At 49.3% G+C, this 13,652-nt stretch overlaps 1 protein-coding gene across 1 annotated transcript in view; it reads left to right on the forward strand.

Annotated features, from left to right (window-relative positions):
* The window catches only part of Tmem132b (transmembrane protein 132B), a 243,877-nt gene that overhangs the window by 81,246 nt on the left and 148,979 nt on the right, over positions 1-13,652 (forward strand). The window contains 1 exon segment of the mRNA XM_005080599.4: positions 1,048-1,939. Coding sequence (XP_005080656.2) covers positions 1,048-1,939 — 892 coding nt within the window.

Genomic DNA, 13,652 nt, shown 5'->3' on the forward strand with positions numbered 1-13,652 from the left:
CAAAAGAAAATCTTTGTTGAGTTTCATAAACACATAGGTATAAGTACATGCACATACACTATATATAAATCTTAGTTTTATCCTAATAGGGTCATATGTGATAGTCTGCTTTAATTCCTATAACAGAGTACCTGAGACTGGGTAACATATAGAAAGGAGAGGTTTAGGGCTGGTGAGATAGTTCAGTGGGTAAAGGCACTTTCTGCTATGTGTGAAGACCTTAGTTCCATCCCAGGATCCATATGGTGAGAGAACCAACTCCTGCAGGTCATCCTCTGACCTCCACATGCGTTCACCATGGCACATACAATCACACACATCACATACTACGTTAAAAATAATACAGGTTTAGTTGTGTGTGCATGTCCCTTCCCATGATGCATCTGATTTTAATCTTTACATGCTCCTAGATGTACATAGGCATAAGGTGGTAACTGGGGGGGGGGGAGTCTCCCTCCAAATTTACTTCAGGATACAATTTTGGTTTACTGTGTATGCACTCCAAACCGGCCCAGGAGAGATTGTCCTTTCCATTTTCCATACCTGGATGTATTGGGAAGATATTTGAATAGGAACTAAGTTTGGTCATTGTTGTGGGGAGAGAAGCCTATTCCATTATCCAGAGAGGTGTGTAAGTGTAGCCCAAGTAGATAGGAATCCAAGGTTGCTGGGCGCACTGTTCCGAGAGGGTTGTATGAGCACAGAAAGCAGCTGCTGAATGCACTGTTAGAAGAGCAAACCAAGCGGCGTTCTGGACTTCTAACTCATTCCCTATGCTTGCTTCCCTTGATGGGAAGAGTTAACATTTCTCTTCCGGAAAGGCAACTGTTGGATTTTTGGGCAGTCGGTCTACTTTGCATTCTGCACCGGGCTTTGCTGGAAGACTCTTAGGCTTCTTTGACTTTTTCCATGATGAGAGGAGGAGAAGGGCTGTGTGCCCATGGCGCACCTCGCTGGGATGGTGGGCAGAGATGGCGCTGTATTCATCCACTTCCTCATGTGTCGGAACAGACCTTGACCCTGACCCTGCTTTCCTTTCTTGTGCAGAGTGCACAGGTCGAGGTGTCGCAGACAGCCTGCAGAGGTTCTCTTCGCTGCCTGCCTACCTCCCAGCTAGCTTCCAAGTCTCTGACGCCGAAGAGGCATTCTTCCTCAAGGAGGCAAACCAGGACCTCATGCGCAACGCCAGCCTGCAGGCCCGGTCGGCCACACTCTTCATCCACCGAGCCCAGAGCCCTCCTGCAATCAACGCCAGCTACGGCCCCTTCTCTGTGGAGAAGACTGTGCCCTGGGACTTCCTGCTCGCACCCACCCCTTTCGGAAATATGGAGAGGTTCCCTTTCAACTGGAGGCTCAAATCCCACATCCTCGACAGTTCCATCTTCTCCAACAGACCCAAAGTGCAGACCCTGTTCTACGTCACTGGCATGGGCTGGGATGACAGCGACCCTGGGGATGATCTCCCCTGTGTCAAGATGTTTGCTTTTCCAGAGGCCAGGGAAGTGGCAGCCAGCTGCCGGCTGCAGGGGGCCCCAGGGCTGTGTGTGGCAGAGCTGGAGTTGTTGCCTGAGTGGTTCAGCTCAGGTCTGGACCTGGAACCCGAGGAGGAGATCCCGGCGATACTGGGTGGCACGGCCATGGAGCTCTTCTTTGCACTGTATCCAGCCAACGAGGCTGGTCAGTGCCCACTGGAGGAGGAGGGCAAATGGGAGAATAATATCCACTCAGAGCAGGAGGAGCCTCAGCACCTGCTCCCTGCCCGGGAGAGGATCGGCAGCGTGGTGGTCTACCCCACCCAGGATGACCTGCGGTGGTCCTTGGTGAGCCTCGATGACAATGTGGCTCTCTCCATTCCTCTGAACCTCATCCGAGAAGGGGACACGGCTACCTTTTTGGTGTCTCTGACCAGTGGCTCCATGGCGGACCAGTTCACTCTCCGGTAAGTAGTGACACCAGATGGGAGGAGAATTGGCTCTTGGAGAACCCCGAACTGTCGGCTGCTAGAATTGGAGCTGGCCGCTTGATCACTGTCCAGTGTTTGCCAGAGGTTCCTGTGTTCGGTTCCAGTTAAGGTGGTGAGGATGGGTTTTATTCACTGATTACCAAGAGCAAAGAGCTGACTTCTATTCCGATGGGAGCAGGGCCAGTTTTGGGGGGGTAGAGAAGACAACTGAAGCAGAGTGACATCAGGCTAGGGGGTGGCGGTGTGGATGAGGAACCAGTTTCATCTGCTGGCTGGCTGTGACTAAGTTAGAGGTCTGCCATCCCCAGAGCCTGGGAGACAGAGCCCTGTCTTTCCAGAGGATTCTATTTCAAAGAAATGGCTCTTGGGTCCTTGAGAGAGACATTTATGGTCTATAAGAGATAGGTGTTTATGGTTTGGTGAATGCCTTAGAAAAGGGAGTTGGGGGACCATGTATCAGGTATGTGCTGAAAGTATCAGACCTTCCCAGATACTCTTAGGCATCTGGGGCCCTTCTGGGGACAGCTCTCTGTCACTGTGAGTCATTCTGGGGTTCTGTCATGTCTCAGTGCAAGGATGGTGGGGTTGCCAAGTACTGAGAGGTCTGCAGGCCCAGAGCCCAGCATAGTGAGACCCTCACATGAGACCCAAGTGAGGTGACCGCTGGGGTTTGGGAGACATTCTAGAAAGTGCTCAATGGTGACTTCTGTCCCTCTGATGATTTCTCAGCTCTGTTGTTGTGGCCTGAAAGCAGAGAGGGATGGGTTTCAATAGAACATATTTACAAAAGCAGGCATTTTTTTGATGTCTCCACTGAATGATCAGATTGAAGCCAGAGTAGAAGTCAGCACCCCCATCCTCCATCCTCCCTCCCTCTCTCTCTCTCTCTCCCTCCCTCCCTCTCTGCTCCTCCCCTCTGTGTGTATGCATGTACCACAGGACAGCTAGCTAGGCCCTGAAGGATGAGCAGAATTTGAGGGTAGGCAAAGGGGATGGATGCAAATGGAAGGAAGAGCTTCTTAGGCAAGAGACAAGGACCACACAGGTTTATCAAGGGTAAGAATCTGAGGCTGGGGGGACAGCTTCATCAGTAAAATGTTTGCTATTCCCTAGCACTTTGTTTCGTTTTAAACCAACCTCTCTAACCCCTGTCCTCTCCGTCATTACACGGAGCTTTCAAGAGTGGATGTTTGCAGTTCAGAGCAAGACACACCCACATACTGCCCATCTACGGAGCAGGGCTGCAACACATCAGGCCACGAACTGAGCTGCAGACTTGGTCTTCCCAGTTCATCTTGCTCTGTAGAAGCTGCCTCTCCTTCTTCCTTGCCCAGACTGACTTCCATGTGGCAGTCTCTGTACTAATCAGTCTGTGCCCCATAGGCTAATTGCAATTGTATGGTGTTAAGGAAAATGGATGGGGGAGGGCGGGAGACACACACACACACACACACACACACACACACACACACACACAGAGGAGAGAGGAGAGAGAGGAGAGGAGAGTATCATTTGTGAAGTGAATGAGAAATGAGAAATATCTCTAGCATTGCATGCAGAAGAAACTCAATTTTGGTGCCTTCACATTGCAGAGGAACAGTTGAGAATTAATTTCACTTTGGAGCCTGGCTGGCTTGCATGGCATCAATCTGTAAGATCATGTAGAAGGTTCTGTCACTGAGCAGGTTCATAAAGCCCTAATAGGACCCTCTGACCATAAGAACCGCGCAGCCCAAGCCACAGGCAAGCTTTCTTTATTTGCCATCTGTATGTAAATTCTGCTGTTATGGAAATTTTGTGGCATCTAGATAAGACACAGTGTACTGGAATAGTTGAGCTGAGATTAAAAAGAAATCCACGTCTGTGTATAAATGTGGGTGAGAAATTAGTGTGGGAACCAGCCTCATGTGGGGCCAACCTGAGGTCAAGAGGGCATTTTGTTTACTTGAATGGACAGTATCGGATGGCACTTTTGAATATGCAGTCTTGGGTGGCTCATTTGAATACACAGGACTCACTCAAACGCTAGGTGGGATTGGAAGAGAGTGGCCTTGCAAACAAAGGGACCTGTGTTCCATCCCCAGAACCCGTGCAAAAGAAACCAGGCATGGTGGTGTGAGATTGTAATCCCAGCACTGGGGAGCTGGAGCTGGGAGGCTCTGTGGAACTCACTGGTCAGCCAGGGCCTCCTCTGTATTAGTCAGGGTTCTCTGAAGGAGGAGAAATGACGGGATGAACATGTATATTAAGAGAGTTTATTAGAGTGACTCGGCATGCAGTCAGGGCAGTCCAACAGCGGCTGTCTCCTGACTGGAGGCTGCGAATCTGGTGGCTGTTCAGGCCACGAGGCTGGGTGTCTCTGCTGTCCCAGTCTGGTGCCGGAGTCCTGGAGGATTCCTGGAGGGCTGCTGGTTTTCAGACCATGTTGGAATCTAGAAGAAGCTGGATTTAATACCAGCTACAGCAACAGGACAGATGATTCTGCCAGTGAGAGTAAGGGTGAACAGGCAAAGAGCAAAGTTGCCTTCCTCTGTGTCCCTTCATCTGAGCTGCCACAAGAAGATCTAGCACAGGTGTAGAGTGGGTCTCCCTGCCTCAGGAAATCTTCAGGAAGATCCCTCCTTGGAAGGCCCAGCAGTTCGGGTTTAGTTGATTCCAGATGTAGTTAGCTTGACACCCAGGATCAGCCATCATGCTTGGTCTTCAAGTTCCAGGCTAATGTGTGTGTATGCGTACATGTGTGTGTGCGTGTGTATGCACGTGTGTGCGAGTGTGTTTGTGGGGTGTACATGTGTTCACGCGCACATGTGTGTGCACACGTGTATGTACACATGTGTGTGCACATGCATGTGTGTATGTGTTTGTGTATGAGTGAGGGAGATACAAAGAGAGACAAACACAAAGAAAAATAGAGACGCACACACAGAGACAGGCAGAAACACACAAAGACAGAGAGATGGAGAGAGACAGAGAGGGAGACACACACACACAGGGACCCTGTCTCATAACAAGGGGGTCAGCACCTGAAGAGCAACATCCCAGGGTGACTTCTGGCTCCCACATACCTGTGCACAGGTACACACACACACACTCACACGCGCACACACACTCACACACACTCATACACACTCACACACACAGACACATACACACACAGACACACACAGACACAGACAGACACACACACACACACACACACACACACACACCCCAGAGATGGGGGGGCTGAGATTTCCAGAGATCAGAAGAGCCTATACCCCACCTTATTATCAACCTCAGGATCCAGTATCAATCTCCACCTCAGAGACTCCCCAGGAGACTACACAGAGGTTTGTTCCATTGTAAAAGAACACATACTTTTGGAGTTAATTACAGCCAGGAACAGAGCAGTGCCCTCCTCTGCTTTTGAGCCTAAAAGAAACTTCATTGTCACAGGAGAGGAGGGAGTAGGATGCAGGTGTGTGTGGCACCTGAGAGGTTATGTAATTAGCAGCCCAGGTGGCTTGTTCTGTAACTGGTGGCTGCTGTGGTCTTGAAGGAGCCCACATCACACTGGGACACTCAGTAGGAAGTTTGACTGACTGTGCTGCAGCAGCTTCATGTTGCCATGGTGATGGCCCAGGCAGTCAGAGGAAGCCTCAGCCTGGTTGGGTGAGACCCAGCACCAATGCAGAATCAGGGCTGTGTTTCGTAGTTCAGCCTCCTCCCCAAAGTTAGCAGGTCCCGCCGTGATGTTGGCGATACACCAACATTTGCCCACCATAGTCACCAGCCTGGGGAAGTGGAATTTAGGTGGTGCCCAGAGTGCACATGGGGGTGAGAGTTACTGAGGACAGGTGTTTGTCTTTGGTCACTGGGGTCTGTGTGTCTCCATCCCAGGTGCTTCAGGGGGATGGTCTATGGTGCCCCACAGCCACCTGCGAATCTCATCTGTTGCTTTATTGTGTTGGGAACAACAAGAACCCACGGTCCAGGCTGCGAGCCCTTGGCAGGCGGCAGCATCTGGCTGGAATTCAGTAACATTGTTCTGTTTGCATTGTACTTATTTTAGGGTTTTCTTCTCTTTCTGGAAAGGGAGGCCGCTCTGGTTTCCTTTGCAGGAGTGGATGTGTCGCTCTCTCCCCAGAAAAGGTAATATAAAGCCAGCCAGTTTTAAAGCAAAATGGGAGGTAATTATGCAGATGGTACCTGGGACAAAGTGAAAATGGTATAGGATGATCCAAGGGTTTCTAGGATTGGGAAAGGTGTGTGTCCCTCCAACTCATCAGTTCTTGACCTGTGTGTCGTGAGCCCTTTGGAGGTTGAATGACCCTTTTCACAGGGGTCTTCTTAGACCATCAGAAATATCAGGTATTTACATCATGATTCATAACAGTAGCAAAATTACAGTTATGAAGTAGCAACAAAATAACTTTATGGGGGGTCACCACAGCATGAGGAACTGTGTTACAGGGTCACAGCATAAGAAGGTTGAGAACCGCTGCTCTCACTGAAGAATGGGATTGGTCTCAGAGGAAGCTGCATTTGGGTTTGTTTCTTCAGGGGTCACTCACTGGCTGGCTGAGTCTGAGGTGGCCGTCTGTGCCCCCTTGCTCAGCCACCTTCGCCTGCGGCCAGTCTTCTGGAAAAGGGGCTATTTCGACTTCCCTTGTTATAGTTTTCTCCCCTTTAAAATGTGGCTTACTCCTACTTCCTGAAGGCATATGCAACGAGTCCAGAGGGAATTGCCTGGGGGGGGGTGAATCAAACTTGAGGTTGAGGTTCACAGGAAGCCAGCTTGTCCATGACCCTCCTCCTCTCCTCTTCTGAGGGCTGAAGGAAGTCTGTCATCAAATGGGGACACTGAATGATCCTTGTAGGGATCACAGGTCACATTAGCACTGCAACGAGGCCAGTACACATTCACAGACATGCCCAGGCACAGTTTCCAGTCAGTGAGCTGGCCTGCAGGTGCACCCACACACGGGCATCTAGGTAATCTAAAGTAGCTGTACTTATGGTACATTATTATCCTAACATTTGGGAGGTTGGGGCAGGAGGATCACCATGATTTCAAGGCTGACTTGGGCTGCTTAGGGAATCCTTGTCCCCCACACAAAGGATGATCCGAAGCAGAATCCATGGAAACAGTTAGCTTCTGTGGCATAGGCAGTGGGAAAGGAACCTGGGGGACCCGGTGTCTTAGCTTTGTTTTCTATTGCTGTGATAGAACACCCCTGCTAAAAGCAACTTAAGGTCACAGTCCATCATTGTGGGGGAGTCAAGCCAGCACGGACTTGAAACAGCCCTTTACATCACATCCCCAGTCAAGAGAGGAAGGCCTTGGACTAGCACAGGCCTGATAGCCTTCAACTCAATTTCTCCACTCTTAGTTGAGAAACCCCTTTGCCTAGGGAATGGTGCCACCCACATTGGGCATGGGTCTTCCTGCTAATGGAGACAATGCCCACAGGCCATTCTTATCTAGACAACCTCTCATTAAGACTCCCTTTCTAGGTGATTTGACAAAAGTAGACATCACACCCAGATTTCCCAGCTATCTACTCCTCTTTCTCTAAGCCCAAGCTGGGGATGATTCTTCCCGCCAGCCTGGTCCCACAACCGTGTCAGCACCAAATAAAACACACAAAGACTTATGTTAATTATGAAATGTAGGCAGGTGACTAGGGTTTCTTATTGGCTAGCTATGCCTTAACTATTAACCCATTTCTATTAATCTAAGTATTTCCGCGTGGTCTTATCTTACCGGAGAAGGGTCTGGACCTCTAACTCCTTTGGTGGCTCACATGGTGACAGCTAAGCATCTCCACAAGGAAGAGAGCGATTTCCTGTTTGTCCCTGCTTATATCCTGATTCTTCCTGTCTGGCCAATCAGCCAATTAGTGTTTTATTCATTAACCAATAAGAGAAACATATATATAGAAGAACATTCCCCATCAGGGATGATGGTGGCAGAACCCACTTGTGGACAGGCAGGTTGGTGAAATGAGACTCAGCCACATCCACACCCATGGCGTAAGATTCCCCCAGAGATAGCCAGTAGCTCCTGTATTCTAAATGCTGTGGCCCACGGCTACCCTGTGAACCTCTGGGACTTCAAGCATCTGCTCCTGAGAGAGACCAGGGTGGCCCTCTGAAAATTCTCTTGGCGTCAAGCCTGGTGGGAGAAGCCTCAGAGCCCTACCTCATCCTGCCACTGACCCCAAGGGACTCTGGGAGCCACCATGATGATACTTAGGAACAGCCGTGTGGGTGGATGACAAGAGTCCTGTTTGCTTTCTGCTCTTTGCACCCTGTCCGAGCAGAGGATGACATCTGCCTCTCTGTCCTTGTGCCAGGGCAGGAGCCCTCAGTGCGGGGTGGGGGTGGTTTGAGAGGCGTCACTGACCACTGTTGAAAGTGTTAGTCTGGTCAGACGAGGACGGAAATAGATTTGGATCTTAGAAAGTAGAGACGTAGGGTGTGGCGAGATGGCTCCGTCTGTATGAGTGCTTAGCTGCACAGGCTGGATGACCTGACTCAGTCCCCAGAAGCCACCATGGAAGAACGGTCTCCTGAGGGTTGTCCTCTGAACTCCATGTGAGTGTTGAGGCCTGTGCCTGATTCCTGCCTCGGGTCATTCCATGGCTGTTAGCACTTTCTGAAAGGGGTCAAGAGTCACGGGGTGGCTTTGTTTGCATTTGTGGGTGGACTGAGACTTAGTTCAGCCAGGAACATTTAATTGTTTTTTTGGGGGGGAGTGGGTGGGCTTTTTGAGATAGGGTTTCCCTGTGAAGCCCTGGCTATTCTGGAACTCATTCTGTAGACTGGGCTGGCCTCAAACTCAGAGATCCACCTGCCACTGCTTCCCAGCCAGAAATATTTTAAGGATGGTTGTGCTTGGAACTCTTTTTTTCTTTTAGATGTATTTTATTTTATTTTATATGTATGGAGGATTTGCCTGCATGTATGCATATGTACCATGTGCGTGAAATGTCTACAAGGGCCAGAAGAGGGCACTGGATCCCCTGGGACTGAAGTTACAGATGGTTCTGATCCCCTATGTGGGTTCTAGGAGTCAAACTGTGGTCCCTGTAAGAGCAACATGTGCTCTTAAACACTGAGCCATCTCTCCAGCCCTATCAGTGGGATCCTTAAGAGGTGATTTCAAGTATGCCTTCCTCTGTGGGTCTAGAACTTGGAAGAAAGTTCTCTGGTAGAAGAATAAGTGTGATGTAGGCAAGGTTCTGAAAGCTGATCTGTTTGTGTGTCTTGGAGACGGGGAGCACTCCAAGACAGGTATCCTTAACCAGGACATATCCCACACATCAGAGTGAATGAACCCCCTGTGTGTGTCTGAGAGAGAAGAAAACACCTTATTATGGCCCATGAGCAGCTGTAAAAGACCCCAATGGAAGGTTCTTTGGTGAATCCGTGAAAATGCATGTCACCAGAAACATTCTACAAATAGCAGGCTTGACAGAAAATGAGTTTAATTCCATAAAAGGTCAGGCTACTTTTGAGTTATGAATTGCATTTTTTTCTGTCTTAGGTTTGTTTATTAATATTTATTACCAAGGTGATGGATGTGACAAAGGCAAGCTCTCTGACTGTTTCCAGAGATTTCCTTGATTTAATATTTGCTTTCTTTCCTCAGAAGGATGGAGAGAATATTAAACAGCCTTTTCTCCATCCCCCCCTCTTGCCCTTGGATTGCGGCGCCAACTTTTTGTGTGACTCTGTTAACATGTGATGGATTTCAACTGGTCCTCTGCATGGCAGAAATGTTAGAGACTGGATGGATTTTGTCAGTTAATATTCAATTGCAGTGGCTTAATGGAAGTCACTGGTTCACAGAACTGGACAGCTGAGGGACATCCCCAGTTCTTGGCTGCATCTAGATGCTCAAATACATGTCCAGAAGACAATCTCTGTCCGCCTGTTGCCTCTGCAACAATACTGTTCTCACTCTCAGGAATATGTTAGACACGGTCTTAGTTAGGGTCACTATTGCTATGATGAAACACCATGATCAAAGCCACTAGGGAGGAAAGGGTTTATTCCGTTCATACTTCCACATCACGGTTCATCATCAAAGGAAGTCAGGACAGGAACTCAATCAAGCAGGGCAGGAACCTGGAGGCAGGAGCTGATGCAGAGGCCATGGAGGGGTGCTGTTGACTGGCTTGCTCAGTCTGCTTTCTTATAGAACCCAGGACTACCAGCCCTGGGATGTCCCCAACCACAATGTACTGGGCCCTCCCCCATCAGTCACTAATTAAGAAATTGCTCTACAGCCCAATCTTATGGAGCCTTTTCTTGATTGAGGTTCCCTTTTCTCAGATGACTTTCGCTTGTGTCAGGGTGACATAAAACTAGACAGGACAGACACATTGAGTACTTATGCTTTGTAGAAAGAAAGCTAGGCTCAAAGATGCCTGATGGGAAGGGAGATGGCTCAGTGGCTTAATCATGCTTGCTGTTGCCGGGCGGTGGTGACGCACACCTTGAATCCCAGCACTTGGAAGGCAGAGGCAGGTGGATCTCTGCCAGTTTGAGGTCAGCCTGGTCTACAGAGTGGGTTCCAAGACTACACAGAGGAACACTGTCTTGAAAACAAACAAACAAACAAACAAAAAGAGGGCTTGCTGTGCATTCCTGGGGACCTGAATTCAAATCCATAACTTCCATGTAAAAAGCCCAGCATGGCTGTTGGTGCCTGTGAGGGGTGGAGACAGGTGGATCCTAGGAGATTTCTGACCAGTCAGTCTAGCAGCCTCAAGATGTGCTTCAAGTTCAGCGAGAAAGCATGTCTTAATTTTTAAGTCTTGCGTTTATTTTGTGTGTATAAGTGTTTTGCCTGCATGCATGTTTGTTTTCCACTCGTGTGCCTGGTGCCTGAGGAGTCAGAAGGTGGCTTTGGACCTTCAGGAAAGTTATAGGCCTTGGTGAGCCACTGTGTGGTGGGTGCTGGGAACTGAACTTGGGTCTTCAGGAAGAGCAGCCAGTGGTCTAAGCACTGAGCAATCTCTCCTGGACCATCGAGAGATAGACCATCTTAAAGGAATACGGTAGAGAGTAATAGAAGAAGACACCTGGTGTCTGGTCTCTGCAAACAGACACACAGAGAGATAGACAGGCACACACACACACACACACACACACACACACACACACACACACTCCAGTAAAAGGTCTCTGACAACTCCTCTCCACATGTCTGTCTGTGAACCAATCAACTGAGGCTCAGTGATGAGAAATTCTGGTTGGGTCACATGGTTCCTCCTTAGACCAATCAATGTCCAGGAGGACACACAGTATTCTGTTGGCCCCAAAGATCTGAGTTCTTGAAGATGTAATCTTATTGCGGGTGCGTGCGAGCGTGTGTGCGTGCGTGCGTGTGTGTGTGTGTGTGTGTGTGTGCACGCACTTGTGTGTGGGGCTCCCAGCAGGAGAGTTTATACGTGCCTATGTTGTGGATCAGAATTGAAGAGTGGTTAAGACAAGTTCTGGGCCCGCTTCCCTCACTGGATGCTACTTTTAGGACTCTGAAATCAAGACAAACTTGGTTGTCTTAGTGTTATGGGAAACATGAAGAAGGAAGTATGTGTGGAAGGTACCAAGAGAGGCATAGGGAGGATTCCTTTCTGTGAGGTTGGGGAGATGGCTCAGCAGTTAAGACATACATTTTTCTTGCAGAGGACCAGAGTTCAGTTCACAGTTCCTGAGTCGGGCAGCTCCAGCTCCAAGGGAATCTCTCGCCCTCTTCTGGCTACCCTGGGTACTGCACTCACATGCGCAGACACACATATGTATAATTAAACATAAAAGGACTCTCCCAGATCTTCCATAAAAATCAGCCTTGCTAACAGCTGAATTTAGCCCTCAGGGCCATAAGAGAAAGATTTTCCATCCCTGTTCCAACAGCCAGAGGAAGCTGATATGATTGGGGGGAGTCCCTGTCAGTCTGGGTGTGGGAAGTGCTGGGACTTGTAGTCTGAGAAGACAGTCCTGAACTATGACAGTTATCATTTGGTTGGGGAGACACCATAAGGGAGTTTTCACTGAGGCATGGGAGGGCAGAGGGACTGCTCCGCCTCCAGGGCTGCATGTAGTTTCCAGCAGGTGTAGAACCTCTGTGGTCTGCTTTCAGAGACACCCCGTCCAGAGCAGAGCAGCACCTACGTTTGCAGTGGGCACAGCCACGATGATATGGCACACTGTAAACTGTCCTTCCCAGGGGCTTCACCCACCAGGCAGCCACTCATATCCAAGCATCTCTGTGGGAGAGGCACCGAGATACTCAGAACCATCCTTCTCTTTGTGAAAATGTGGCATCGTCTCTGGTTTGTCCCGAGCTGTGCACATCCTGGCTGACTTCCTAGGGTGGAAGATTAGGGCGAGCCACGAGACGAGGGAAAGCGGTGGGTTCCCATCTTAGCCCAAAGCCCAAACAAGTACAGCCAATAGAGGAAAGCTTGGGGAAAGGCTTGCTACTTGAGCTAAGGAAGATATGGGTGCTTTTTTTTCTAGAGTAATGCTCTCCCCAGAAAAGAAAGTGTGGAGAATTTTATTGGGGAGCAAGTACGGCATATTTTCAAGCAGGAAAGCCCTTTGGGTTGTAGGGGGAGCACATTCCCAAGCTTACCCAGTTTAAGAATTCAAGAAGGAAGGATGGGCCCACTTCCCAGCATGCTTAGCTCAGGGTCAAAGAGCAGGGGTTGAGTTAGATTTGGGGGAGGTAATGTCCTTCAGGCATGCTTAGTGTGATGGTTAATGTTGTAGCTTGATATTATTTATCGTCACTTAGGAGCCAAGGCTCTGGGCCTACCTATGATGGGGTTTTCAGATCAGGCTAATTGAGGTGGGAAAACTTGCCCTGAATGTGGGTAGCCCCATCCCATGGGTTGGGGACCTGGAATGAAAAATAAGGAGACAGCGAGCTGAGCACCAGCATCCATCTCTTTCTACCGTGCCCTTAACCTGTAAATCAAAGCAAGACCCCCTTTCTGAAAATAGCTTTTATGAGATATTTTGTCACAGTAATGGGAAAAGTCAGTCGGCTTGTATGACAAAGAACGCAGATGGGAGTGTCACTGACCATACTGATACACACACACACACACACACACACACACACACACACACACACACACACTCAGGTGTGGTGACACACATCTTTAGTCCCAGAACTTGGGAGGCAGAGGCAGGCCGATCTCTGTGAGTTCTAGGCCAGTCTGGTCTACATAGCGAGCTCCAGGACAGCCAGGACTGGTACATAGTGAGACCATGTATCAAACAAGCAAACAAGCAACCAATAAATAAATAAATGTAAGTCTTAGCTTAGGCGGAAGGTCAGCACTTGGATACTTTCCCCCTGTGGCGCCCACCTTGCTTGACCTCCCTAAAATGGGTATGTGCTGCTGGGGATTCTCATACCCGTGCACAGAAAGCCTGCCCATCCCTGTTCTTGGAGCCGAGCTCCATGCTTCCCAGAGATCTGCCTGTTCCTTAAGAGGCTCCATGTTTTCAGCACCCACGTGGAGAGCACAGGAGGGAGACCCCCCCATCTGCTCTGTGGGTGTCCCGGCAGGCCCCATGCAGCAGGTGCTCAGAGGTCTCATCATCTGGATTCTTTTATCTGCCATCTTTCGAGTTTAAATTGTCGTTCAATATGGGTTCTCAGGATGGCTTGCCTCTGCTGACCTCC

This window comes from Mesocricetus auratus, unplaced genomic scaffold (assembly GCF_017639785.1).
Source record: "Mesocricetus auratus isolate SY011 unplaced genomic scaffold, BCM_Maur_2.0 Super-Scaffold_100025, whole genome shotgun sequence".
Lineage (NCBI taxonomy): Eukaryota > Metazoa > Chordata > Mammalia > Rodentia > Cricetidae > Mesocricetus > Mesocricetus auratus.